The sequence below is a fragment of the Strix aluco genome, chromosome 20 (assembly GCF_031877795.1).
Source record: "Strix aluco isolate bStrAlu1 chromosome 20, bStrAlu1.hap1, whole genome shotgun sequence".
Classification (NCBI taxonomy): domain Eukaryota; kingdom Metazoa; phylum Chordata; class Aves; order Strigiformes; family Strigidae; genus Strix; species Strix aluco.
In genome coordinates, this window is record NC_133950.1 from 12,948,224 (window position 1) to 12,973,795 (window position 25,572).

The 25,572-nt window shown below is 53.2% G+C and overlaps 3 protein-coding genes, 1 long non-coding RNA gene and 2 other non-coding genes across 10 annotated transcripts; 4 read left to right on the plus strand and 2 right to left on the minus strand.

The window, feature by feature from the left end:
• Positions 1 to 745: 745 nt before the first annotated feature.
• PIERCE1 (piercer of microtubule wall 1) lies at positions 746 to 3,023 on the minus strand. Its single transcript, XM_074846093.1, has 3 exons — positions 2,721 to 3,023; positions 2,538 to 2,616; positions 746 to 2,330 (listed from the first exon to the last, which is right to left on the minus strand). Exons 1-3 carry the CDS (start codon positions 2,990 to 2,992, stop codon positions 2,145 to 2,147), a joined length of 537 nt encoding a protein of 178 aa, XP_074702194.1. The 5' UTR covers positions 2,993 to 3,023; the 3' UTR covers positions 746 to 2,144.
• On the plus strand, positions 2,953 to 6,760 carry MRPS2 (mitochondrial ribosomal protein S2). 3 transcript variants are annotated; one of them, XM_074846091.1, is made up of 4 exons: positions 2,953 to 3,018; positions 3,100 to 3,177; positions 5,360 to 5,489; positions 5,850 to 6,760. In XM_074846091.1, the coding sequence occupies exons 1-4, from the start codon at positions 2,991 to 2,993 to the stop codon at positions 6,391 to 6,393; spliced, it is 780 nt and encodes a 259-aa protein (XP_074702192.1). In that variant the 5' UTR covers positions 2,953 to 2,990; the 3' UTR covers positions 6,394 to 6,760. The 3 variants fall into 3 exon arrangements, with proteins under 3 accessions (XP_074702192.1, XP_074702193.1, XP_074702190.1); XM_074846092.1 differs by having other exon boundaries at positions 2,979 to 3,018; positions 3,103 to 3,177; XM_074846089.1 differs by having other exon boundaries at positions 2,991 to 3,177.
• Positions 6,761 to 7,279: 519 nt separating this feature from the next.
• Positions 7,280 to 13,063, plus strand: LOC141932481 (uncharacterized). 2 transcript variants are annotated; one of them, XR_012625841.1, is made up of 5 exons: positions 7,280 to 7,705; positions 8,245 to 8,300; positions 9,100 to 9,146; positions 10,296 to 10,345; positions 12,618 to 13,063. It is a non-coding gene; the product is annotated as an uncharacterized LOC141932481 (long non-coding RNA). The 2 variants fall into 2 exon arrangements; XR_012625842.1 differs by having other exon boundaries at positions 7,280 to 7,675.
• LOC141932740 (small nucleolar RNA SNORA17) lies at positions 8,493 to 8,625 on the plus strand. Its single transcript, XR_012625903.1, has one exon. It is a non-coding gene; the product is annotated as a small nucleolar RNA SNORA17 (small nucleolar RNA).
• Positions 9,186 to 9,319, plus strand: LOC141932741 (small nucleolar RNA SNORA17). Its single transcript, XR_012625904.1, has one exon. It is a non-coding gene; the product is annotated as a small nucleolar RNA SNORA17 (small nucleolar RNA).
• A 2,111-nt stretch (positions 13,064 to 15,174) lies between the features above and the next one.
• Positions 15,175 to 22,951, minus strand: DIPK1B (divergent protein kinase domain 1B). 2 transcript variants are annotated; one of them, XM_074846137.1, is made up of 5 exons: positions 22,742 to 22,951; positions 19,733 to 19,867; positions 17,468 to 17,575; positions 17,085 to 17,261; positions 15,175 to 16,434 (listed from the first exon to the last, which is right to left on the minus strand). In XM_074846137.1, the coding sequence occupies exons 1-5, from the start codon at positions 22,802 to 22,804 to the stop codon at positions 15,622 to 15,624; spliced, it is 1,296 nt and encodes a 431-aa protein (XP_074702238.1). In that variant the 5' UTR covers positions 22,805 to 22,951; the 3' UTR covers positions 15,175 to 15,621. The 2 variants fall into 2 exon arrangements, with proteins under 2 accessions (XP_074702238.1, XP_074702237.1); XM_074846136.1 differs by lacking the exon at positions 22,742 to 22,951 and adding an exon at positions 20,310 to 20,579.
• Between the last annotated feature and the right edge of the window lie 2,621 nt (positions 22,952 to 25,572).

Consider the following 25,572-nt stretch of genomic DNA (forward strand, 5'->3'; position numbering starts at 1 on the left):
GGAACTGGTTTCAGTTCAAGAATAAAACAAAAAAAGGAAGAAATTAAGGCAAGGAAGAAAAGATGTGGGTGTTTTTAGATGAAGTATGAAAACAGGTGGAAAATATGTGACAAAACCCACTAAATGTATATTTTTAAGATGCAGTCTTACCCCTAAATTATTCTACCTGCAGAAAAAACTGTGGATAAAAATATGTGTAAAATTGTCACAACTGTTTATATTAATTCTGCACTTTAGGTTATTTTTCATTTCAGGAGAAGAAAGGGAAGTTACGAGGAGCTCAAGGTATTGTCTAGAGTCTAACAGAAGAACAGCAATGAATGATGGAGGGTTGCTTATTTATTTTCATACGTTAAATATTTTAAAAGTAAACTTGTCGGGCCCATTTCTGCTTAGTACATTTACTTATTCCAATGTATTGCTGTGTTTTCAGCAAATGTGAATTTCGCCAGCCATTCTGTTGGAGATAACCAAAGGCATTGCTGTGAAAACTGGATTTGTTTGGTAGATGTCATTGAAATCTTGCTGGTGGGGCCAGGAACGTGCAGCTACAGTGGGGTTTGGATGTTTAAAAAAGGCACAAGTACAGGCCTGACGCACAGTTCAGTTTTGGAGTTCAGGCTTTTCCTCAGTGACATCATTAACTCAGCAGAATCCCTCTACTCGCCAGTATGTTTAACTATATCATCGTCACGCGTCCTGTGCAGTTTATAAGACTATATAAAAATGACACAAATAGAAAATATTTCTAGCATTTGAAGATTCTTATTTGCAGTGGTACTCAGACATCCTATTACACTCATTTTTAATTTTTTTAGAAACAAACCAGTACTATGCTCGTTTTGAACATATACTATCACTACCTGTAAGGTAGGGCCATTTCTCACCCATAACCAGGCAGACTGGTTTCTCTTCAAGACTAGTTTTTAAGCCAAATGTGCCAAGGTGCTCCTTTTAGTGCAGTTACTGTCTAAATGGTGCCGTTTCACTGGCTGTGTAACTACAGTTGTTACAATAAAACTGAAAACATTTTTTTATTACTTGGCTTTATTTGAATAATTTCTGAAAACAGTAGCTTTGAGAGGTAAGAAAGATGAACGTGCTTTCTACAGGAAATCCAAAGGCTTAATGGATACCTCTGGAAAACATGCAGTTTGGTTATTCATTAAATAGTACAGAAACAGTTTAAAGATCTTAATTTTTAATGATTGTGGTCCATGAGCTGAGTTTAAAGGATCATTAGTAAGAGAGAGAAGGTTAAGGGAATACATATATATGTAATGTATATTGTAGTAATTATATGCTGCCTATAAATTAAGTAAAATGGTTCATATGAGCTATTTAACTGACATTCAATCACATTAGATCTTTATAAATTATGTTATTCCTATTAACATTCATTCCGTAGTGATTTTCATCTAGTACCAAAGTGGCTGTGTTTTTCCCAACAAATTACTGAGCTCAGTTTTGATAACACGGATTTAAACTGCTTTTCTCCCAAAGCTAAATTTGTGACCTTAACTAGGTAGGAGTCCTGTAAAACTGTTGTATGGTTGGGGTTTTTCTGGGGTTATTTTTAGAAATGCACCACTTCCTTTAACCTGCTAATTTTGTAGCTATTCATCCCATTGTAATAGCAAGTCTCACATTCCCAAACGGAAAGATTTTTTTTTTTTTCCTGTGTTCGGGAGAAAAATTCTCATTAAATCCTGACTTAGGCAGTTAATAGTGTGAAGCATGTGTGTTAATCTGCTGCTGCTTATTGTGCCACATGAATTATTTTCTTGACAGTCTGCAGTTTTACTCTCCTCAGTGGTATGAACTGTGCCACGCCAAGTCTGCGTTCAGGAGGGGTGACTTGAAGCCGAGGGCTCTAACAGGAGTGCCCCGTCCCAGCCTGATGACACGGGGCACGACAGAAATAATTATTCCTGGTGAAATAGCTGCTAAACGAGGTTACAGGCCACACTGTGACACTGTTGTGCCTCCTGTCATGCGTCCAGATGAAGCTTAGCAAGAGATTCAGGATAAGGTCAGTGCTGTTTGCTTGCTCATGGGGTTTTTTGGGGTTTTGGGGGGGTTTTATCTAGGCAGCCAGCAGTAAACTGAAGCAGCTTCCCGCTGTCGTTGCCACCGCCGCAGATCTAACAGTGCGACGGGGCGCTGGGGTTGTAGCTGGGATGGAAGTTGAGGTGGTCAGAGCTGGTGATGAAGTTGGCCGGGCCGGTGACGTGGCTCTTCTCTAGGGAGGTGTTGAGCCCGTTATTTCTGTACATGCCACACTGTCCCAGAGTACTGGAAAACGCGTGTGAGGTGACGTGGAAGAAGGTCTGCGAGGGCGAGAAAAAGGGAGGAAAACGTTTTAAATGCCACCACCGATGGTGCCTGCCACGCGCGGGAGCTGGGGTGCGCTCGTAAGGGCACTTCATCAGCTTTGGGGAGTCCGCTGCCAGGGGGTGGTGCAGAGGCCAAATCGGTGGGATCCTGCCCCCGACACCCCCGGGGGACCTCGATCACCCCGCACCCCTCCTACCTACCGGCACCTCGTGCACCGTGGGGGCTTTGCTGCCGTAGACCTGGTTGGTGGTCCGGTACCGGGGGGGAGGCTCCGGCTTCCTGCGGGGGGAGAGAGCAGAGAAAGGGGGAGCGGGGCTGCCGGGGGGGCTCGGGGAGCGGGGGGGCCGCCCTCGGCCGCAGCCGGGCCCGGGGGCCGCGCTCACCCGTAGCCGCGGAAGCAGGCGGGGTGCTGGAAGCGGCCGGGGAGGCCGGGGCTGGTGCGGTACCAGTCGCTGGTGCGGGGACCGGCGCTGCCCGCGGCCTCCGGGAGGGACATGGGGGACGAGGACGGGGCTCCGCGTTGTCCCGGCAACGAGACGCTGCGGGCGGGCAGCGATCGCTCCGAGCCCGGCCCCCGCCCGCAGGAAGCGGAAGGCACCGCCTGACCTTCCTCCTGCTCCTCCTCCTCGCGCTGCGGCCGCCGGGCACGGAGCATGGCGGTGCCGCGGCTCCTGCGGGCAGGTGAGCGGGTCGTGCCCGGCCCAGCCCGGCCCGGCTCGGCCCCCCCCCACCCGTGTGACCCCCGTGTTTCTCTCCCCGCAGCAGCCCCGCGGCTCTACAGCAGTGTATCGGCCCCGGTCCCGGTCCCGGTCCCGGTCCCGGTCCCGGCCCCGCCCAGCGGTGAGTGCTGCCGCGCAGCGGGCCCTTCCCCGGGGAGGGGGGTGTTACCCTGAACAAGAGGCCTTGGTCGGAATTGCTGGAACTTGACGGGCTCGCTGCCCGTGGGAAGGAGTGTGGTGTTTCCCGGGAGTCGTAGGCTGCAAAACCCTTTCTCATCGCTCATTGCAGACCCCACAGATGCTTCTCCTCGCACCCAAGGCCACGTAGGACACATTATTGCCCATATGAGTGTTTCTCATGAGATACAAGTGATGCCTGGTGCCTGCAAGTTGAGGCCTGTAACAATTTAGTGATAAGAGAATCGTTCTGTTATACCTTATGTAGTCACGTTGTACCCAGTTGTGTATACCTGGAAGTCTCAGAGGAGGAAATATTAAGAAATTCTTTTACAAAACAATGTTTAACTTTGTATTTAACAAAGCCTGAGCGATTGAAATGTACAGGGAAGAGATCCTAACCTTGAGAATAGATACATCCTGGCAGAAATGCTCAAACAAGGCAGATAAAATAGAACAGCTTGACCGGACAACAGAGTTGGAAAACATCCAAGGAGAAGAAATTACCCCCAAAAGACTCATGACCATAAAAGGAAAAAAGAAGTAGGGGGCTAACTCCCCAAACAACCACCGACAATCACCTGAGACCCCCACATATGCGTAGTATAGTTTTGCAACTCCAGCATTATGTAAATGTTAGTAGATAGGTGGAGACTTCTTGGAAAATGTATGAATATTCATGTATTTAAGGTATATAAAGGGTAAACTCTGTTTTAGTGTGCAGACGTTAGGCGGAATGATCCCCATGCATCCAGCACTGCAGTACACAATGCCTGCTTCCTAAAACCCCAAAACGAGTCTTAAGGAGTTCCTGTGCAGGCTTTTACGGTAACACGAGGACAAACTGGACACACAGCGTAGGTCAGTCTGTGCTTCAAACTGTCCACAGCAATTAGTAAGGAACTTCTAATCAGGAGCTACCGTCCTTGAAGAAGAGAAACATCCTGGGAGGTGGAAGCTTGTTAAAATTGTTTTACGTAAATCAGCTTAAGACCCCTGCCCGAATGCAGACCCTTACCCTTTGAGCTCACGCAGAGCTAAAAACCCACTGTGTGTCACTAACCAATAAGGGATAGAAGCGACAAGCAACTAATCAATAATCATTATAGAAAATATATAATCACATAGTTTGGAGTGTATAAATAGTTGGAAGTTCTTTGGTGTGGGGTGCTTGTTTTGTGGATGCTTTCCACCTAGCACCCTGCACAGAGTAAAGCACTATCTCCTCTCTAAACCAATTTCTGGTTTCAAGAGTCTTTATTTCAGGTAACGGAGGGGGGGGGGGCCCGGAGCTGGGCCCCGGCACTGCCGACATCTGGGGCCCAGCACTGAGCCATGTCCTTGCCGGTATCGCCAGGCCCTTGTTGCAGTCAGGTGGCCGTGGGCATCTTATCTGAAAAGCGGGTTCATGCCCAGCGTGCAACGAACCAGGCTCAGGAGAGAGATTGTGTTTATTCAGGCCTGGGTGCTTGGTGGACTTTTCCACACACCAACAGCAGGTTTTCATGCTCCTTTTATACACACAAATCAGAAGTTAGTACTTTTCCGTGCACGCCCATTAGATACTGATTGGCTAGTGATTAGCATACAATTGTAATAATGTTTACATAATGCTTCTATACTATGCATGCTCAGGGGAAGGGTCTTAACCTGGGCAGGGATCTTTTTGACCTGTGGGTGTGGTTTTTAGTATTATAATGAAGGTAGTTCACTTTCAGGACACTCAAAAGTTAGTTTCATTGCCAAGTTAAGTCATCCAGACATTCACTTTTATGGCCCAGGATGTTCTGCATCCTCAACACAATCCTCACATTCTCTTTTATGGTCCAGGATGTTCTGCTTGTTGTCTAAGGTTTGGAGATCAAAGCTTGTATTTAATAAACTTCTTATCAGTAATCAAGGTTGCCTCAACCACAATTCAAAGGCTTCTTCAACCAGGTTTTGAAACCTCATAATTGTCCCCATATGTGCGGTAACTATGGCTACTAGCACAATTATTAACCGTGGCTACTAGCTAATGTGAAGTGTACTCTGTCAGGCACATCGGGGCCCTTTCTCCACTCCTGGCTCATCCCTTGCAAACACAAGAGGGAACAGTGATTTTATTTTGTTTCTCCTTCTCTCAGCTGTGGATGACAGTCTGCTGTCCAAGCCTCTCAGCCACCCTGACTTCTTCAACCTGAAGGAGCTCTTCTCCCTGAAAGATCTCTTCAACGCCCGCGTGCACCTGGGGCATAAAAAGGGATGTCGGCATAGGTGAGTGACCTGCTTGGTGACATCAGGAGGGTTTCTCTAGACTGTGTCACCTTTTGGGGGCTGCACTAGGTCAGTCTGGGTCTGGAACACAGACCCACGGTTCTGCCTGGGCGTGGTTATGCCCTGCCAAAGCCCAGGGACCCCGCTCGGCGTGGGCACTGAGTGGGGTGCGAGGCCTGCAGCCCCCTGAGCCCAGCTGCGACGGGCGCTGAGCGGAGGGGTGCTCTGCAGAGCGCACTGCTGGGATCGGCTGGGAGCTGGAGCGTGGGAAGGTTCCTGTGGGGCCACACCACATTCTGAAACTCAGCTCGATGCCTGTAGCACCTCGTCCCTGCGTCCCCTCGTGTCACCCTCCCGCAGGTTTATGGAACCCTACATCTTCGGCTGCCGCCTGGATCAGGACATCATCGACTTGGATCAGACGATGGAACACCTCCAGCTGGCCCTCAACTTCACCGCCCACATCGCCTACCGCAAGGGCATCATCCTCTTCGTCAGCCGCAAGCGCCAGTTCTGCCACCTGATCGAGAGCACAGCGCGGGAGTGCGGGGAGTACGCCCACACCCGTTACTGGCAGGGCGGCCTGCTCACCAACGCCCACATCCAGCTCGGGTCCGGCGTCCGCCTGCCCGACCTCATCATCTTCCTCAGCACCCTCAGCAACATCTTCGAGCCTCACGTGGCCATCCAGGATGCTGCCAAGATGAACATCCCCACGGTGGGGGTGGTGGACACAAACTGCAACCCCTGTTTGATCACCTACCCCATCCCCGGGAATGACGACAGCCCCACCGCCATGGAGCTCTACTGCAAGCTCTTCAAGATGACCATCATCCGTGCCAAGGAAAAAAGGCGGCAGAGAGAGATCTTCGACGAGCTGCGGAGGAAAGCGGAGGGCAAGTAGAGCCCTAGGGACGGGCTCAGCCGTGCCCAGCAGCTTGGCGACGGGCATCCTGCTCCGCTCCCGCGGGCGCTGCGGGACTGACCCTGCACCTGGAGCACCGGCTGGTTGTGGAAGGGGCCCCCCCAGCTCTGCTGCTGCGCTGGGATCTCACAGCTGCAGGAGGGAGTCTCTGCCTCGAAATAAAGTTGTCCGGAGCGGTGCAAGGGGAGACGGAGCCGAGCCAGACCCGGCTGCTGTCCTTGTGTTTGTCCCTGTTGGAGGGAGGTGCCTCTGTCCTGTGGCCTCCCTATTCCTGAGCTTGTGACCTCACATGAAACCTCTTGTATCTCACGTTTCTTCTTGACAAATAAAGGGCCCTGTGATCCTTTTTCTTTCTTCCCTTGTGAAAGGGGAAGCTGAGGGGGGGAGTCTGGTAAATGTTTATGGTGAAGGGATAGCGGGGTGAAGGGGTGCCTGGGGACCCTCGGGGCATTGCAGGACAGGGCAGGGGGGGACACACAAGACAAGCCATCACGGGGGAGGACGGGTCCCCATTTTGTCCCAGGGTCCAACCTCTGCCATCGCCATGGGGTGCAGGGGACGGCAGGGTGCAGCTGAGGAAAGGGAAATCCAGCTCCTTACACACTGTGGGAGGGCTTAGGGCAGTCGTGCAGCGGTGGGGGTCAGGCCCAGCGTGGTCTGGGCCAGGGGTCCCGGTCCCGGTCCCGTGTCCCCGGTCCCAGCACTGGTCTCTCCCCGCTCTGTGTCCTCCCGCCCACCAGGGGGCGCTGGCGGAGCGAACGCGCTGCGCAGTGTCTCCGCGGCGCTTCCGCCCGCCCGCCCGCCCTATATAAGCGGGAGGCGGGCACGGGGCCGCCCTCTCGGCCCGGAGCTCGGTGGGGTGAGCGGTTGCGGCCGGCGGGTCCCTCGGCCCCGCTCCCCTCGGCCCCGCTCCCTCGCACCGTTCCTCGAGGCCGTAGCCGCGCGGGGGCTGTGGGGCGGGGGGAGGCTTTCAGCCCCTCGAGCGGGGAGGCCTGTGCCGACGGCGGGGCTGGGGCGCGGGAAGCCGGGGCCGGCCGCGGAGGGCCCCTGCGGGCAGAGCCCGTGCAGCCCCGGCCGCCGCTGCTCTCCCCAGGGCCCCTTTCCCGCGCCATGTTGCAGCGAAGCTTCTTCAGGGCCGGCCCTGATGGCGGCTGTTGGGCGGCGGCGGCCGGTTCCGCTTCTCCTCGTCTCCCCCGTGGCTGAACGAGGGAAGGCTGCGGCGTGAGGACATGGCTGCGGCCGGGCAGAGCCCCTGCGCGGGGTGAGGAGGAGGAGGAAGGTGTGACGGGAGGTACGGGTGGTTCCGGTGTCCAGCTGGGCGGGCTGCCTGCGTGTGAGGTGCTGATCTGGGTGACCCCCAGGAAAACCGGGATTTAGGCCCCAGCCTTACCTGCTCCCCCTCCCCAGATTGCTGGGCCTCAGACGGGACAAAGTGTCCCCCGCGCAGCCACGTGGCCGCACACAGCCCGGGAGAGACCCGCAGGTCCCCTGGGCCCTGTCCCGTGCTCCCTTTGCTTCAAGCACTGCTGTGCTCGGGGCCGGTCGGGTGTTTTATAAACTGATGTTTAGGAAGGTACTAGGATGCAGGTAAACACGCCTTGCTTCCAGTGATGGAGGGGAGAAGAGTGAGGGCTGCCACCTTTTCAGCTTTTGAGGGAAACTTTTTAAAGATTTGACTAAAGTGAATCTATTCGAACGATTTTTTTTAATTACGTTTTAATCTTCTGGTTTTCTGTTAAGTGGTGCAGTTCACAAAGAACGTTGTTATGTATTCAGCTAAACATTTGTTTGTTAATAACTGCATGCATTCTTTCTTTCATTTGTCTTCAGCCTGGCAGAAGACAAAGGGTGAAGTGAAAAAGGCTGCCTGTCTTGAAGAATCAAGGGTAAGTGGTGCTTAACACAAATGCAAGTAAGCTTGGGCCATCTTGTCAGCTCTCTAAGTGGTGTGTTACATTTAGAATCTGCACGTGCACCAAATGCCTTTGTAGTACCACTTTCTGAGTAGGTGATACAATCTTGTTCTTACAAATAGCAGTAGCTATCTCCTTCTTTCAGCCTTTGTGGGGTTTTTCCCACTTGCCACCGGCGTTGCAAAGGTGGCCGCTGTGGCATCTTTGTGTCATGAGGTGGCAGAGAGAGACAGGCTATGTTCTACGCTCGTTTGTTCTGAAACCCGTGAGCACTCAGAGTGATTGATAGCCTGACATTATTTATAAAGAGGCCTGTTAATATGAAACTCTTAAGAAATTAAGCCTTCCCTATTTTTTAATTGCCTTAAACGTGAGATCTGTATGGAATACAACAGAAAGGAGTTGTGTTTGACCTGTAGTGGATGTGCAGCAGAGAGGCTGTGTATGCCTTTCTGGTGGTTTAGCCTTGAGAACGGTAGGATCCTGTTGGTACATAGACTTGTATTACAGAAGAAGGAGTTGAAACGATCTGTGTAGAGCCACGTGGTAAGTTGGTGACATCACTGGGAGCACGTCCTGAGAGTCGCATGCTGACAGCCCTGACCCTTTTCCTACCTGAAAGTGAAAATACGCCCGTGCTATGCATTTGTTTCTTTAGCTTCCCTCTCCTAGTAGGCCTTTCAGATTTCTGTTGTCAGTGAAACAGTAACCAGGCTTTGAAGTGTGTCTAAATATATAAAATAAATGCTGTATATGTTTTCTCCTTTTTCAGAGAAAGCGTGACGTGGCAGGCCCAGGAGGTCTTCCCAAAGGCCTGAGGTGAGCAGCAGTGGGTGCCTGTTCCCTGCTGAATAGCTCCATGCCCCAGCTCGTGTTGCAGATGTGGCTGTCGTGCCACGTTTGTGTCATTAGGTGGCAGAAAGGAAAAGGCTGTGTCTTTGCTAGTGCTCTGAAACCTGTGAGCACTCAGGAATGATGAGCAACCTTACAGTTATTTATTGCTTTTCCTGTTTTTTCTTTTTAATGTTAATCTTAAATCGTGAAGGAGGGACAGGGTACAGAAGTCATTCTCACAATGAATACCTTGTTTATGTGACAGATAAGAGATAACCACTGCCTTCTCTGCTGTCATGTTCTATGTTTAGAAGTAAAACTTGTATGTTTTACTAACACGCTATGTTAAAAGCTAATTCAGGTTTCTTGCATCACATTTTATTGTTATGGAGGAACGGCAGACTCTGTGTTCTTTATTCTAATAGTCCTGAGTCCTTTGAGATTTGCTCTCCTGACAGGTTAATATCATTAGGGGTCAGAGATGAAGGGGCTTCCTGTGCCTGAAGCTTGTAACTGCTCAGAGATTAGTAGTTTGACATTGTTTCCATGATTATCTCTTTCTCCAGAGAATCAGCGGAAGATGGAGCAAAATTCCTTTGAAAAGCAGTTAAAGTTATGCCAATTTTAACTGTATCAGGGGAGAGTCCTTCCTTTTCTTTGCAAGGACAAATAGAAGTGACAGCTCTATTCTTGAATTCTATTTTTGCCTTCACCAGTCCTTCATGGCCTGCAGGACATCCTTGCTTGCTGCTTGTGGAAGGGCACCTCTTGAGTTTTGCAGGGGTTAGCACTATGCAGACACCAATAATTGCACTTGGGAGTGGAGGGGATAGGGGAAACGGGCACTGGAGATTGTTGTTTCCAAAGTATTGGCATGATCTAGAAACAGTTGGGCGTGGATTTGGCCTATGGAGGAAACTGCACCCTGTTCCCAGCATTAATAAAACACTCGGCCAACACCATCCTGACTTCCAAGGGTGCTGAAGTTGGAGCAGGAGGTGCAATCAGCAGTCTGCTGAAATGCAGCTTTATAGTCATGCTTGTTTTGCTTGGGGAGGGCACAAACCAAACAAACCCAACCCAATACTCCTTCCCCCAAAAAACCCAAACTGAAGATCTTTTTTCTTTTTATAGTTACTTCTGAGAACAGGACTGAGTTGGGGAAGTTGCTTCAGATGTTGAAGGTGGGTATTGTGTCATTTCTTGGAAACGTGCTAAACCTCAGCGTGTTACCAAAACAGTCTGGGTGGAAGTCATTGAGTTGGTACATCTTGTGCTTCCAACTTCTTATGGGACGTAGACAAATAAAAATTTTTTATTTGTCTACTAGTGCATACTTGCAGAAAGAACTTAAAATTCAGTATTTTTTGCTGACAAATCTCTACTTTAGGTGGAGTGCTTTCAGGTTCCTCCATTTTGCTATGCAGTCATTTTTGTAAGCAATCTTAAAACGCTCTTCTGATTAACTTTCTTAATTCAAACTGCCATTCTCAGCTCCCATAGTTCATCCTTCTCAGGGCAGCTGTGAGAACAAGACACTTCTGCTGAGCTCTTACACTTTTATGTAAGATCAAAACAGGCTCTGGTACGACTGCAGTCTGACACAAAACGCTACTGAAAAAAATGTCACAGATATGCAAGATAATGAGATTGTCTTAGGCATAATGAAGAAAGAAGTCATTGAATTCAGTAATCCAAGCAAAAAATCAATGCTAAAACCTGAAGTCTTGTTAAATTCCTTCTTAACTAACTTCCAGTAAACGCAGCAGTGGAATGCTTCGCCGTTTCCCCAGACTATCTGGCTTCCTCGTGCATCAGGTTCTAGCTGGTCACACAGCAGATAAAAAGCAAAAACATAATTGAGCACAATGTGACTTTTTAGTTGGTTTCTGCTGTGTTTAGGTGTTAGCATGATGGCAGAAGAACTTGACCTCCAAGGCAGTGACCTGCTAAAGAGTACAGGTATCAATAAATCCTAATAGCTCCATGTTTGACCGCCCTTTCTTGGGGCACGGGGTGCACGTGAGCCTCTGCTGTGGCAGTGTTATTAAGTGGTGAGAGAAGCTCTGGCTACACACAGATAGTATTGTGAAACTCTGAGGCTTTGCAGTGACTAATAGCTCGACAAAATCTGGCAGTGCTAAATGGTGGAAAATGTCCTCATTAAGTGGGCATTATGAGGGCCAGAGGTGCCATTAACCAAGCGGGTTGCTGCTGGCTGCAAAATGAGCCATTTAATTGGGAAAAGTCACTGCCTACCAGCAGTGGCTTTGGAAAAGAATGCTAATAAGGTGGTTGGGGACATGGTTATGCAAGGAGACATGCTTTTAGATGTGACTCTTCTATTTAAATTTCCTGACTTTTTAACCCTGAAATACATACTTGAGTTTTTTCATCAGACTTGACTTGTGACAAGGGTCGAGTAGGGGTGGTGAGTGCCTACTGAGTCTCTCCTTAGAACTTTACTGTGTGAGGCATAGGATGGGTATTAAAATTTTCCTAATAGCATTTGTTGTTAACCATCTTCCTAAGACTGAGCAGCAATCCCAGGCTATTAATATTGCTTTGCTGAAAGAATTACCTGGCTCTCTGCTGTGGAAAAGATGAATATTTTGTGTTAAAGTGAGTTTGAGAGAAATTAAAAATCTTTGCACATTGACTTAGTGCTGCATCATTTAGAACTGGTTTATGTCGTGGCTTTGAACACTGGAACAAGCCCAGCTTTTCTTCCTCTGCACTTTTAATAGCTTGCCTCTGCATTGAGGTTGGCAAACTCACCTTTGATTTTTTTAGGGAGCCTGAGAGTGAAAGAGTAACCAAGAGCAGGCTCCAGCTATTGTGCTGCTAGATTATCCCTTTCCTACACTTGCCAGAGTACACTGTGCCTAGCCAGAAGATTTTTTTTTTTTTCCAAACCCTTTCTGATCTAGAGGCAAAGAACCTCTCCTAAACTAGTCTCATGTATTAGTGCCATCTGCCTTCTGTCAGCTGTGTGTCCTGATCCACCCAAGTTTGCAGGCACTTGGCTTCCCCAGACTGCAGTGAATACAGCCAGTGCGAGTTACGGTGTTCCTGTGGCTCCAGACTGAAATAAAGTGTCTTTCTGCAGTTTCCCTGTGAATCATCATCATTGAGCCCAGCTAATGACTTCCCTAAAATTCGTTTTCATTTTACGAAGCTTTTTTATTTCCTCTGGGATGTAAAAAAATCTTTGGACGGTCCCAAGACAAACCTTGATGTAATTCTTCAGTTAGGTGAAAATGTTGTCTCTGAAATAATGAAAAGCAATTCTGTGTGCTGACCCGCTGCAGTGCCTGAGCTCGGGTACTGTCCAGGGTGAACAGCAGCAGTCTGGACGGTACGGATTAATTAGCTTCTTAGTATTGACATTTACTGCTAACTTTTACTGGCTTATTTGAAGCTATCTTAACATCCTGGGCCTTTTTTTATTTGCAGATCATGCCTTGAGTTTTAGAATCTCTGGCAAACCTGGCTACAGCAAAAGAAACGGTTGGCAGCGTCTGCATTCGAAGATTTATACGTTCCTGAAACTTTTATCTTTTCGCATACATGGGTTCGGGCACACTACAGCCAGTCAAAGTGTGTGCGATGCTGCTCGTGGTTCTCAATGTTTGCTCCAGCCCGTGCACTCGAATGTTGGTTTGAAACAACTGGCAGCTGTTGTGCTCCAAGTGTCCTTTCTGCTGTTGCTGTACTCCCGTTGAGCGGCCGTACGAGTTGTAATCTTGCCCTTCGCCGAGTCGCCTCGGCTCATGTGCTGCTTTCACAGCCGTATTCTAAAGCACTGTTGTTTGGATCTGTGTTTTCTCTACATGGTAAGAATTTAAAAAAAAAAAACAAAACACCACTAAATAAAGATGCCACCTACAAGAAGTCTGAAATTATTGTGCTTGTGTATTTGTAGCACCCCAAGTAATACTAATTTTTAACCATTCTAGGATTTAAGACTTTTATTTGTGGATGTGAGAACTGGGATGGTTTTTTTACTTTAAACAATGAAAGGTAGAAGTCTTGCTGCTTCCTTCCCTCCATCCCCTTGTGGCACAAACCCCCTGTGCTGCTGAATGGCATCTGGTGAGATCAGATTGTCAGTCTTTTGTGTTCTGGCTTTTCCTCTTTTTTTTCCAGCTAATGTGGGAAATCTGGAGAAGGCATGAGTGTGAAATAGCTTTGCCTTTAGTCATTTTTCTCCCATATTGCAGTGTAGCTTGTGAAACATAAGCACGTGTCTGAAAACAGTTGTGCTTTTTATTAGTGCTGAACAAAAATCAGTGTTCTTGGGGTGAGAGATTCCTGGGAGTGTCCACTGCTGTTCTGGGGTGTGGAGACTGATGGCATGGTAATGTGACAGTGCTTGTCACAAGTGCCTATTTGAAGGAAGCTGTCTTGGCTAGTTCTTTCAGGGACAGGGGTTGTCTTTCTCCTTCAGCTTCGTCTTTGTAAATGCTTAAAGGGACTCAGATATTTAAGATTATGTGGCTAAGCAAGGAACATGGTGGTTTTCCTCCACTTTTATCCAACGCTGCTTTTGGGGAAGGGCGCAGCAGGGATTAAGTGTAGGAGGAATATCTGGACAAAATTCACTAGTAGGTTTCAAACACAGAGGGGAGGGTGAAGAATGGCTTTGCTGAAACTCTGAGGAGAGGGTTTGGCCTGGTTGTTAGGCTCCTTTTTCTAATAGCAGAAGAAAATTAATTTGTCAGTGGAGCTGGTTGCCATGGGAATGCAGGACAATAGAGCTGGAGTGGCTGTGTGGAGCCTCCTTACCCACTTCCAGCCCTCGCCTTCGCCCCCCAAACGCTCCTACCTGCACCCCCAGAGGGGGCCCTGCCCTGCACCCCCCATCACCCATCTCTGTGGTGTTTGTACTGAATTAAGGGTGACTCGACGGGCTGAGGAACTTGCCTCCCTTCAAACACAGAAACCTTACAGCCGCTCGGCCTCCCCGCAGATGAGTTACGTTGCGAAGCCAACTCCTCTGCGGGGAGCGGGCTACGCTGGCTCCCTGCTAGATTTAGAGCACTGCTGACACTGAAACATTTCTTCCATAAATAACAGTGAGAGGTAATGATGATCCTATAGAACTAATAGAAGGAAACACTGATATCTCTCCTCCAAAGGGCTCATAAATTTGCAGCCATGACGCTACTGCTTGCCTTCACAGGCGATAGATCCTGTCAGATGTATTTTTTTTTCTTTGTGATTGTACTTCAGATCTATGGTCCACTTACCTAAGCAATTGTTGGCAAGAGCACTGGCATATGGTCCATCAGCAGGAGGACGATTGTGCTGGGAACAGCAAGCTCAGAGTAGTTTACATAAACTCTTCCTCTCTACCCGTAGTTTTAAAAGGTTGCTGTAATTGTGCATTTAAAGGAAACAGACTGTAGTTAGAGACCTGGTAGTATGTAATAGTAGCCAAATAAATGTCTTGAAACCTGCTCAGAGCTTGCCTGGAAATGCATTTTAATAATGAGAGAAGCACTGGGTTATTCTGGTGTTAATCTTTAACCTCTGCAGTGCAAGCCCAGTTTAGTTTTGGAATTAAACCAAGAGGTTGGTTTATCCCTGCTCTGAGTATTGTGGGAAGTAACACACAGAGCACATACGTTAACTGCTCGGAATTGTTCATGTTTAGCCCTTTTCCTTTAAGCTATTCTTGGCCTTAGGTGCTTCCGAAGCTGACACATGGGGGGGAACGGCCTGTGCTGCCGATTGCAGGCAGGAGCAGCCGGGTGGGAGCCTTGCACAAGTCATCGTGTCACTGTCTGGGGTCAGGCACTTAGAAAAGGAGTGAAAGAATTGGCAGGATTCTCCGCTGTGGAAAAGACAGCATATCTGCTTCCTAAGCTACAGCTGGCGCTGATGGCGGATGACTCAGACACTTAAGCAGAGACTTCTGAATAGGGAAATCTACCTTTTTCTCCTTTTTAGATCACGAGCAAGCTGGTACTTAAAAGGCTGCTGTTTCGCTATTGATGTACTGGTGTGATTCACATAAAAGCTATTTATTTACATCAGAGACGTTCATCAAAAGAAGATGTGACATGTACAGCATGAATGATTCATTCTCTCTCTGTGCTGCTTTCCTGTTCATCAAGGAACAGTTAGATGCGTCCAGCTGGGCTCCGCTTCCTTATCGCTTCTTTCCGTGTCCTCTTCTTCCCCCCAGCCTGCTCAGCCCGGCTGCCCGTGTCCCAGCTGCCCGTGTCCCAGCTCCGCAGCACGCTCTTGCCGACTGTACCGATGATCCTGCTGGGCGGTGGAAGTCATGACGCTTGGTTTTCCATGAAGGAGAAGCTGTGCTGAACTCCCTGCGCAGGGTGTATCTTTCCTGTGGGGGAGAGGATGGAGAAACAGGCCTTCAACCCTTGGACTTTACTCCAGGATTGCAGATTCTAAACTCCAGGGATGTCCTTTCCCCCCCCCATCGCCACCGTTAGGAATATTTGGTGTTTGAAATCTTCTTCCAGAGCAAGGTCTTGAGGTTGTTCAGCACGAGGGAGTGGTGCACTTCCATCTGGCTGGCCAGGCCGCTGAGGGTCATGCAAGTTCGGAGCTGTTTCTGCAGCTCCTCTTTCAGCTCCAGTGGCGCTCCGTACAGCAAATAGTCCTGCAGCAATCCGCAGACTTTCGCCAGGTTGGGCTGCACCACGTCGCTTTTGCACTGCTTCATCAGCTTGTCGCACGTCGCCGTGCAGTCCTTCCCGTAGGTGCAGTCCACGTTCTGCTCACAGTGACGTCCCTTGAGGAAACCTCTGATTGTCATCTCTGTCGCCACCTTCCTCAGGTTGACCATTTTGAAGTCGTATTTATCGTTGTAGCCCACATTCTTAAAGCCGGTCTCGCAGATGTAGAAGTTCCCGTAGGTCCCGTGGAATATCTCCTCCACGAACTCCAGGAGGCCGATGGCGATCTTGGCCCGCCGGGGCCACGCTGGTGCGAACCACTGGTGGATGATTTGGTGGACGACCGAAGGCAGCAGCGACTGGAGGAAGGGGGGGACATCCACTCCGTAGAGGGAGGTGTGGGGGATCTTCTCAGTGACGTAGAGGTCCCCGCAGTGCCCCAGCAGTTTGGAAGTGTGCTCTTTCTCGTGCAAGGAGACCATGAGAAGAAACTCATTGAGCTGAAGGAGCGCCCAGATAGATTTGGCTTCTGCTAAAGACACTTTCCCGTCGCGGTTCACGTCTGCCATGGCGATGATCCGGCTCACCAAGGCTGCAAGAGAAGGCTGATCTCCCAGCTTGGCCTGCGAACGGAACAAGAAGTCTCATCAGACCCTGGCAGCTGTGTTGGGGCTTCGTATCACAAAACTGAACTGGGGAAGCAAAGAACTGAGCTTAGAATCAGAATCACAGAGTCATTTCAGTTGGAAAAGACCTTTAAGATCATCGAATCCAACTGGAAGAGGTTGGAAGAGGCGGAAACAGCCGCCGTGCTCGAGCAAGTTTGGTGCCATCCCAGCGTGTGCAGTTGGATGGATTCAGCTCCAGCAGAGTTTCACCAGCCTCAGGGCTGCTCTAGACCCAGATGGGAGCAAGAGCAAAGGCCGGGCAGCGCTGCCGACCCACCACTGCGGCCAAAACCCTGCGTGGGGGTAACGGCTGCGGCTGTGCCGGTGCTGCCGGGGCCGCCCGTGGGCTTATGACTCGGCTCTGCCCAGCCCAGATCCCACCCGCAGCCGCGGTACCGCGGCCTTCTGGAGCGCTGCTACTAAAATCTCACAAATAAGAACTCCTGTGCGAGAATGGAGGTTTTTCTCCGCTATCTAGTACGTGCTCTGCAGTAGGGGGTAAGGAGCCCTGCCCGGCACCCAGAGGAGCTCTCGTTTAAGGGGGAGGAAAGATGTGATTAATCATCCTGGGCCCACAGGCTCCCGGAGGGACCCTCCGCACTGACCTTCAGGAAGTTGAGGAGCATTTCTTTGAACTCATCAATCGACGTCCCTCGTGTGGGTTTGTCGAAGAGGACCACGTCCCTCCTGGGCACAGAGTCCGGGTGGTTGTCTGCCTTCAAAGCTTCTTCGATGCCGCATTTGATGATCACCTCCCTCTCCCTCCAGAGCCCCCTGTAAACCTACGGCAAAGGAGAGAGGACACGGCGGAGACGGGAGGAAACCAGCAGCAAGCGCAGAGAAGCGGTTTCTGGTTCGGTTCGGGATGGTACCGGGGACGGGGTGAGGAGCAGGCGTGCGGGTGGGTGGAGGGGGGACATTTCCTGTGTTTGATCCTCGCACCCATCCCCTGCCGTGTGGTGCTTTCCCTGGCGGGGCACAGACCTACCTGCTGGGTGGGAGAGGAGGAGAGGCAGTGCTGGAAGAGGAGGCTGCGCTCCTCGCACAGATCTTTGCACGTGGAGCCCGAAATGATTCCTTTCTTGTACTGGTCACACTGGGGAGGAGAAGGCAGAGAGAAGAGCTCAGCGGGTGCAACTCCCTGTTCACCCTGTTCCCCCAGCTTGTGATCCCCCAAGCACATGAGCTGGGGGGTGTGTGAGCTCCCCCCCAGCCTCCCGTGCTGCCGCCAGCCCTGCTCCCATCCCCGGCCGTGCCCAAACTCTTCACCCACCCTGTTCCTGCAGCAGGGCTGGCGCTGGCACTTTGGTTTTCCAATTTACCACGTGTAACCGAAAGCATCATCAATGCCATCGTGTCCCTGGTGAGCCCGTTTCCTCTGAGTTCACACAATTCTCTTGTATAAGAGAAAAACACCCCTTAAAAGAGGCACAGCTGATTGCAAAGCCACGCAGGCTGCTCAGGGGCAGGAACAGGACCTCCAGTTACCAACAGTTTCTTTCTTTCCTGGGATTCTGATGTTCTCGAGCACAGAGGGGCTCCCAATATCACTTTGGCCTCGGGTTTGGCAGCCCACAACATGCCACCTGCTGCGGGGGACCCCGGCTGTGCCGCCACGATGTGGAAGTGGCTTCAGGCGATGTCTGCATGTCGGCAGCCATTCCGGCCAGTTTGGGGTTTCTGGCAGGCAGGGGAGTGCCCTGTGCTCAGACTTTCCTTGAGGAGCTGCAGTGCCAATTGCTCAGAGTTCAGCCCCTTCCAGCACCCCCAAATTCCCCGCTCTCTGTCTTCCAAAGCAATCCCAGCCCAAAATCTTCTCCCACTCTAAACCCCAAAGATGTCTACTGGCCCCAGAGCAAGGACTTTAATGGGGAGACATGGGGAGCAGAGTGTGTAGGCAGATGTGGGGCTGAGCCCCAGCCGAACAGGCAGCAGCTGTGGGCAGGCTGCAGGCAGGGCCCTGTGGGGTGGCTCAGTGCCTGGGGCAGGCAGGGGCTGGGCTGGCAGGGTCGTGTGTCCCCCCACCCTGCTGCTGGAGGGACCGCAGGGGATTTGCTCCTGGGTGCTCCTGCTGCTCCAAGGGGTTTAGGGGAGCTCTCAGGGCTGGAGGAGAGGGCAGCGTGGAGCTGGGTGAGGATGAGGATGCTCAGGCTGCTCAGTGAAACGGGCTGGCCCCGGTCCAGGCGGTGGCAGGGACAGGGACAGGCGGTGGCTGTGATCCATAAGCAGGGAGCTGGAGGCATCCCTGGGCAGGAGAGGCTGCAGCTCTGCAGCTTCTCAGTGAGGGCACAACAGCCTGAGGGCTGAAATCAGGAGCTGCAGAAATTCTCTGCATCTTTTCCCTCGCCTTTTTTTCCCCAACGTGGAGGGAAATTAACCCTCGGACTTGCTCACAGGGGACACGGCCAGACATGGCATCTTAAACCCGAGCTCAGAGCAGGAATTAGTGCCCAAGACCCCGTGGTCAGAGTCATGCAGAAAATCAAATTAAACGATCGTCGCTGTTGTTATGGCAATTCCTGCCTCCCTTCTCTGCCGAAGGATTGATGAACGAGGCATTTTCAGAGCCAGGCGTCCCCCTCTTCGCCTGGGCTGGGCGGGGGAGCTGCTCCCCTGCCACGGGGCACACACACACCGGTCTGGGGGGGGCCCCCTTGGCTGCCGGCCCTGGGGATGCTGTGGGGAGCAGGCTGCACCCCACTGCAAAACCCAGGCAGGGGCAAAACACACCACGCCAAGCTCCGGGGAGGGGTCTGCTCTTCGTGCAGGCTGCTGCTTTCTTCAGGGCACGTCAGCGGTTACCGAGAGGTACCCACAAACTGGCTGCTCCCCTTTTTTCTCTGGCTCTGCGGAGCTTGGGGGGGGGGGGGTGGCTGACGTGATGCTCTCCCTGCCCGCAGATCCTGCTCACCACCCTGACATTGCAACTTCATCTCCACAGACATTAATCTGCCCACGTCTGCCTGGCCTGCTTCCCTCCAACATCTCATTAAATTGTTTCACCGTCGCCCTGGCAGGATAAGGTCACCTCTCCCGCTCCGAGCTCCGCGCGATGCCGGGGATGTTGCTGAGGAAGCAGCTGCCAGGAGGGCTCCTCGGCACAGCTTTTGTGCAGGACACTGCCCCAGCGCTGCCTGCCCAGCTACAAGGCACCCCACAGGGCTTGGGGGGGCTGCAAAATGGGGCTCCCGCTCACTCCAGCACCCCGAATCGGGACCAGCGTGGCCGCGGGGGGCTGCTGGCCGCCACTCACGATTATCATCCGGCAGACGTGGCCGCGGCAGAGCTCGGAGTAGGACGAGTAATGCATGTATGCCACCCAGCTGCCCACGAAGATGCCCAGCCACACCACCAGCAGGTACTTCACCTTGATGCCTGGGAGGCGACTCTGGAAGGAAAAGAAAATGCTGGTGAAGGCCAGGGCTCTGCACGGGGCACGGGGTGGCTGGACAAGGCCAAATTCTATACAAACCAACCTGAGCGTTGGTGAAAGCTTCAGCCTTTTTTATATATATTCACCAGTCTATTATGCAACTCCTGCTACAAGTAGGTCACTTAAAATTCCCTAAAAGCAGGGAGATTACAGCAGTGGCTGTGAGGAGCTGGATGCCGCGTATCCCCGTGCTCAGGAGCCGCCGCCACATACACCCACACTCCTGCCAGCATGAGGGCAGAGCCCGCTGCCCTCTGCAACCCCGGGGGGTCACTGTCGGGGCTGCGAGAGGCTCTGCTCCTGCCTGGGGAGACCCTTCCCGGCAGACCCCGCCTTGCAAAGCCCCACAGGAGGCTGCTGCTGCCAGCTCCCGCATGGGAGCGGGCGAGTAACGAACCTGGAAGCGCAGGGGTACTACTCCGTGCAAACAACTCGGAGGCTTGCAGCGTGATTTTGTTTTCCTGGCTTCATTTCTTCTCCTTTGACCCTGCAACAGCAGCGCTGCTGCCATCTGCATCCCCGCAATATAGGCTGTTTACCTGACCTGTATAGCACAGCGCAGATCCCCGGCGGTTCCTAAAGGCAGGGAATTAATCCTTGCGTCAAACACCCCATTCCTTCCAGTTTCTATAAATAATTCCTGCTTCACGCCAGGCCACGAGAGCCCTTGGCCAGTGGCCACCTCCAAACCCTCCCCTCTCCTTCCACTGCATCAAGCTGGTGAAACCACAACCTGCTGCTGGGATGGGGCTGGATCCGAGTGGATGCAGCACCGTTACAACCTGCCAGGGATCCTCGCTTGGATCTTGTAGCCCAAAACCACCTCCAAAATGCCTCCTCCCTGGTCCCTTGCCTGGGAAGGGGCTCTGCCCCGTGGCAGTAACCAGCGGGTTACAGACCCCGGTTGTGGCCAGCGGCTCGGCTGGCCCCAGCCCTGAGGAAGCGGCTTCGCAGGACTCGGCAGGCGAGGGTGCAGGCGGGCGGGTCTGCTCGTGATCGCGACACCTTGCGTGTTCATTAGAAATGTCCAAGTGTGAAGGGGCTGCGAGTGATGGCGCCGATAATTAACGCCTGTTAAAGAGAACCCTACCACGGCGAGGGCTTGGCAGAGACAAAGGATGGGTGGCTGCTCCTGTGAGCTGAAAGCCAGCCCAAGTCCCCAAAGCCAGATACACCACTGCGACCTGTGAGATCTTCCCAGCGCAGCAGCCCCCCGAAAACTGCCCAGCGGTGGGTACATGCCCCATCAGGCTCCCCACCCTCAGCAAAGGGGGCCCTTTCCATGGACTTTCCACTAGAGTCACATCCAGTATGGCCAAAATGTCCCTTTTTGCTTATTCAGCCCTAGAATAGATCACATTCCCGGGGCAAAAGGGGGGTCAGAACTGCGACTTGAGCACGGCATGGGGAGTGCTGGTTTCATCATCCCCTGAGTGGTGGAAATGTGGAGGAGGGGGTTGCGTTGCAATGAGGGGTTCCACTGGGCTTTGGTAGTATTTTGGATTCACAGTTGGTGCCAAGGTTTCTTCCAGGGGCTCAGTCTCAAGGCACAGGGGCTTCCCTGCCTGCCGCCTTCCCTGCCCGCCACCTTGGCTGGCAGCCTGTGCCGAAGGGTGTTACCCTTCGCTTGTCTGAGTTGCTGTGTTTAATTTTAGGGTGACTCTGGGGGACCTGCAAGTGACTTTGGGCCGGAGCTGACTTCGAAGGCAAAATGGACGCAGTATCACAAAACCCTACCCCATCCCTGTGGTTCCCCTGCAGTGCCCTGGGAACATGGGGGTTGTTTCGTGATGGATCCTGACTGTGGGGACCGTCCCAGGGCTGGCGTGTTCCCAGGGGGGGGCTTGGCATGGCTGTCACCCCCCTTCTCATGGGATTTCCGTGCAGGCCATCCCAGCGCGAGGGCCACCCCCAGCTCCCACCAGTCAGACGCAGTCCCCAGTCCCTTGCCCACCACCACACAACCACTCCTGGGGCCTTTTGTCTTGGGAGAAGAAGACAACCTGTGAGGGTGGCTCAGTGGCCAAAGGCCCATCTCCCCCTGGAACAGCACCCATCCAGCCCTCAGCTGTCCCGGGGACCGCCAGAGTCACCCCTCTAAACGCTCCCCTTGGCTGTGCAGCCCTTCCTGCACCTGGCGAGCCCCGGGCTTTGCCCCAGCTCTGCACCCACCTCCTGCCAGCACCCTCTACCCTCCAGATACTCCCTCCCGTGTCCCCCCTTCTCTCCTCCAGATACCCCCTCCCGTGTCCCCCCCCTTCTCCCCTCCAGCGGGACAACCTCCCTGGTCCAGGTCCTTCACCAGACTCAGGGTTTCTCATCCCACAGCTACAGAAAAAACACCCAGGGCAGCATCCCCAGCCCTGTCACCATCGGGTCCCTGGAGCGCTGAGCCAGGTCCCCAGCAACCCCCCTCAACCCCCCGACAACTCAGGGATGGGAAGAGGAGGGTTAAAAATTTTTTTTTAAAAATGAAAAAAGAGAGGGAAGGAGCCCAGCCCAGCCCTGCTGCATCGGCTGCTTCATCCACCGCTGCGGGCTGACGGATGGGCTGCCCCGGTGCTTCACGGCAGCGCGGCTTATGCAACCGCCCGCGGCTCCCGGAGCCGGTCCAGATCCCCCCGGAGCCGGTCCCCGGTCTCCCAACCCCACGCACCGGCCGGCGGGGGGGGAACCGCGGCGGAGAGTCCCTTTGTGCACGGCCGGTGCCAGGATGCGGCGACGGGCATCACCGAGCCCCCCCCGCCCCTTACCGCTCCACCATCTCCCCGGGCCCGGTGCATCACCCCCCCCCCGCCCCTCCCCGTGCCGGTACATCCCCCCCGGTACCTGCAGGCCCTTGGAGAAGGGGCAGAACAGCACCAGATGCACCAGCCGCCGGATCCTCCGCATGCTGCGGGCCTCAGGCTCCGGGGGGCATGGCCGGGGCGGCCGCGGCCCCCGCCTCGCCACCGGGGGGGCAAGGGGGGGGGCCCCGGGGGTGCCGACCCGCACCGCCCGCTCGCCCCGCCGCAGCGCGCCCGGTCCGGCCCGGCCCGGCGGGGCTCAGCGCGGCTCCGCCCGGCTCGGCGCGGCGTGGGGCGGTGCACGCAGCTCCGCCGCAGCTCGGGGAGGAAGGGGGGGGCTGCTGCCCGGCACGGCCCGGCTCGGCCCCGCGGCATCAGCATCCTCGCAGCGCGACCCGAGGAGGGGCGGGGGAGGCGCATCCACAGCGGGTCAACGCAACTCCATCCCCATCCCCGATCTGGGGAGCCCACGCGGGGGTCCCACCCACCCGGGCATCCCACCCACCCGGGCATCCCACCCACCCGGGCATCCCACCCGAGGAGCCCACCCGGGGCCCACCCCGCTACCCGGGGGTCCCACCCACCCGTGGATCGTACCCCCCAGGCTCACCCCACTGCCGGGGGATCCCACGTAGGGTCCCCCAGCCCTGGGGCTGCTTGATGACCCTGGCAGAGGGAGGTTCATGGAGATGCTGATCCTCCTGCCCCCCAGCACTCGGGTTTTATTTAAAACTATTTCAGGTGGCAGTGGGGAACGTGCGAGCAGGGCCTGGGGGGGCTGCACCCCCCCCCCGCCCCAGGGCTGAGACCAGCCACCGCTCCTGCTCCTTCGCCTCCTCACCGTGTCCCTTCTCAATCCTAAAGCCGAGCAGCGGCAGCGGTTCCCTGTTTGCATTGCGTCTGGGCAGGGAAACCTCAAGGCAAGACAGGAGCTGCTTTGTGTCAGGCACCGAGCGGACAGGCCAGGGACAGCCCCTCACCCGGGGGCGGGGGGCCAGTATCCATAGGCAGGCTAGAGCACAGGGGAAAGAGAGGCAAAAATATGATGGAAAATGGTCTGGGAGGGTCAGTCATGAGGCCATTGTTAAGATAATTCCTTGCTCGCTATTAGTAAATGTTCAGATTATCCATTTGTCCCCTTTTCGTCATTCGGATTGCTTCTTTCCATTTGAATTTGGCTCAAAATGACCTTTGAAAACAAACTGGTGGCTCCATTCCCCGTGGTTCCTACTCAGTGTCAAGCACCGGCTGCCCAGGGACTAACCACCAAAAGCCTTTGCTGGCCTAATCCAAACAGCGGTGATAAATAATGAGCGTCACAACAAAACTGATCCAAACCACCCCGAATCCTGCAGCTTGTTTGCTGCCTTCTTTTAACATCCCTGCTGCTGTCCCGCTGTGCAGCGCCAGCGCAGCGCCCTGACCTCCGCACTCGCCTCCGAACCAGCAGACGTTGCCCACGGTGTCGCTTCAGTAACAGGGCCGGGTTAACGTCGCCTCGACTGCCTGCAGGTTTTTACATCCTGATGAAGCCAGGATGGTTCTCTGGAGCTTACACAGCTTATTTTTAGTTTTAATTAGCGCAGTAAAAGAGAAAGTCTCTGTGATTTTTTTTTTTTTTTTTTTTACGATGGGGTTGGTAATTTGGAAAACAGCAGGGAGAGGAAGATGCATCGCTGGGTGCCGGGTAGCTGAGCCAGCTGTGAGGATGAGGAGGGTCCCAGTGCTGTGACATGCTGCTACATCCTTCACAACTATAGCGATTTGCTCTTCTACTCCAGACCCAATAATTTCCTTATTTCCCTCCCAGCCTGAAGATGGTTATTTTCATCTCACCTGAGCCCTCCTCAGCGGGATCTGCCTCCCACCACCCTCGGTGCCGTCCCGAGGGGCTGAGCAGCAGCCCGCAGCTTTCCTGCCCTGCCCGCCCCAGGCCCCTCACCTCCACCCCGACTCCCGCTGCTGAGTCTCAACAAGATTAAGCGCAGAGATGCCTTTTGGTATTTGTCCTGCCAGGGCAGCTGCCTGCAGTGAAGTCCCCTCAGTGCCCATGGCACGAAGTCTCTCCCACTGCCTGGGCTCAGCAGCATCCCACACTGCCCACGAGTGCTGCCCAGCTCACCCTCCTGCTCCCTGAACCTTGATTTTGGGGGCCAAGCACGGTGCACACCAGCAGAATGAAACCCTCACCCGGGCCAAAGCTGAGAGAAGCTTGAAATGCCACGGATCTCTGCGACGGGGTTCTGCAACATTCAGGGGTGGATTGTCCAGAGAATCTAATTAGAAATGAGCAGATCTTCCCGAGCTGTAATATGCCAAGTAATTAAGTGATTAGTATTGATTGTTGGAATGCCTAATGAGCAGTTATCACCGAATGATTAATTAATCCAATCAAAAGAGTAATAAAAATTCTGCAGGTGTGATTATATCTTATATTCAATGCGCAAGGGCAGCGAGATCTCTCCCCGCGGTTCCTGTCTCCCGTTTACATCCCAGGCACGTGGAGGACCTGGCACCGGAGACGCCCGTGTTGCTGCCCCACTCCCACAGCCCGGGCTGCCCTGGGGCAGGGGGTGTCTCCCCTCCCCAAACCACCCCCGCGGGCACTGCCAGGTCGGGCTGCCGGCAGCAGGCAGACATCTGGAGCTGTTCCACGGGGCATGGAGGTGGGGAAGGTGGTCCCGCAGGAGCTGTCAGCATCCAGAGGATGCCAAAAGCAGTCGATGCCGATCTCCTCCCTGGGAATCTTTCACTCGCTCCCTTGATTAAGTCGCTTCAGCTTCTCCAGGGTCACTCAGCCCATGAAAGCTCTGCTAATCTCCGCTAAACCCGCAGCGTGCAGCTCGCTCGCCCCCAATCACTTCCCAACCATGC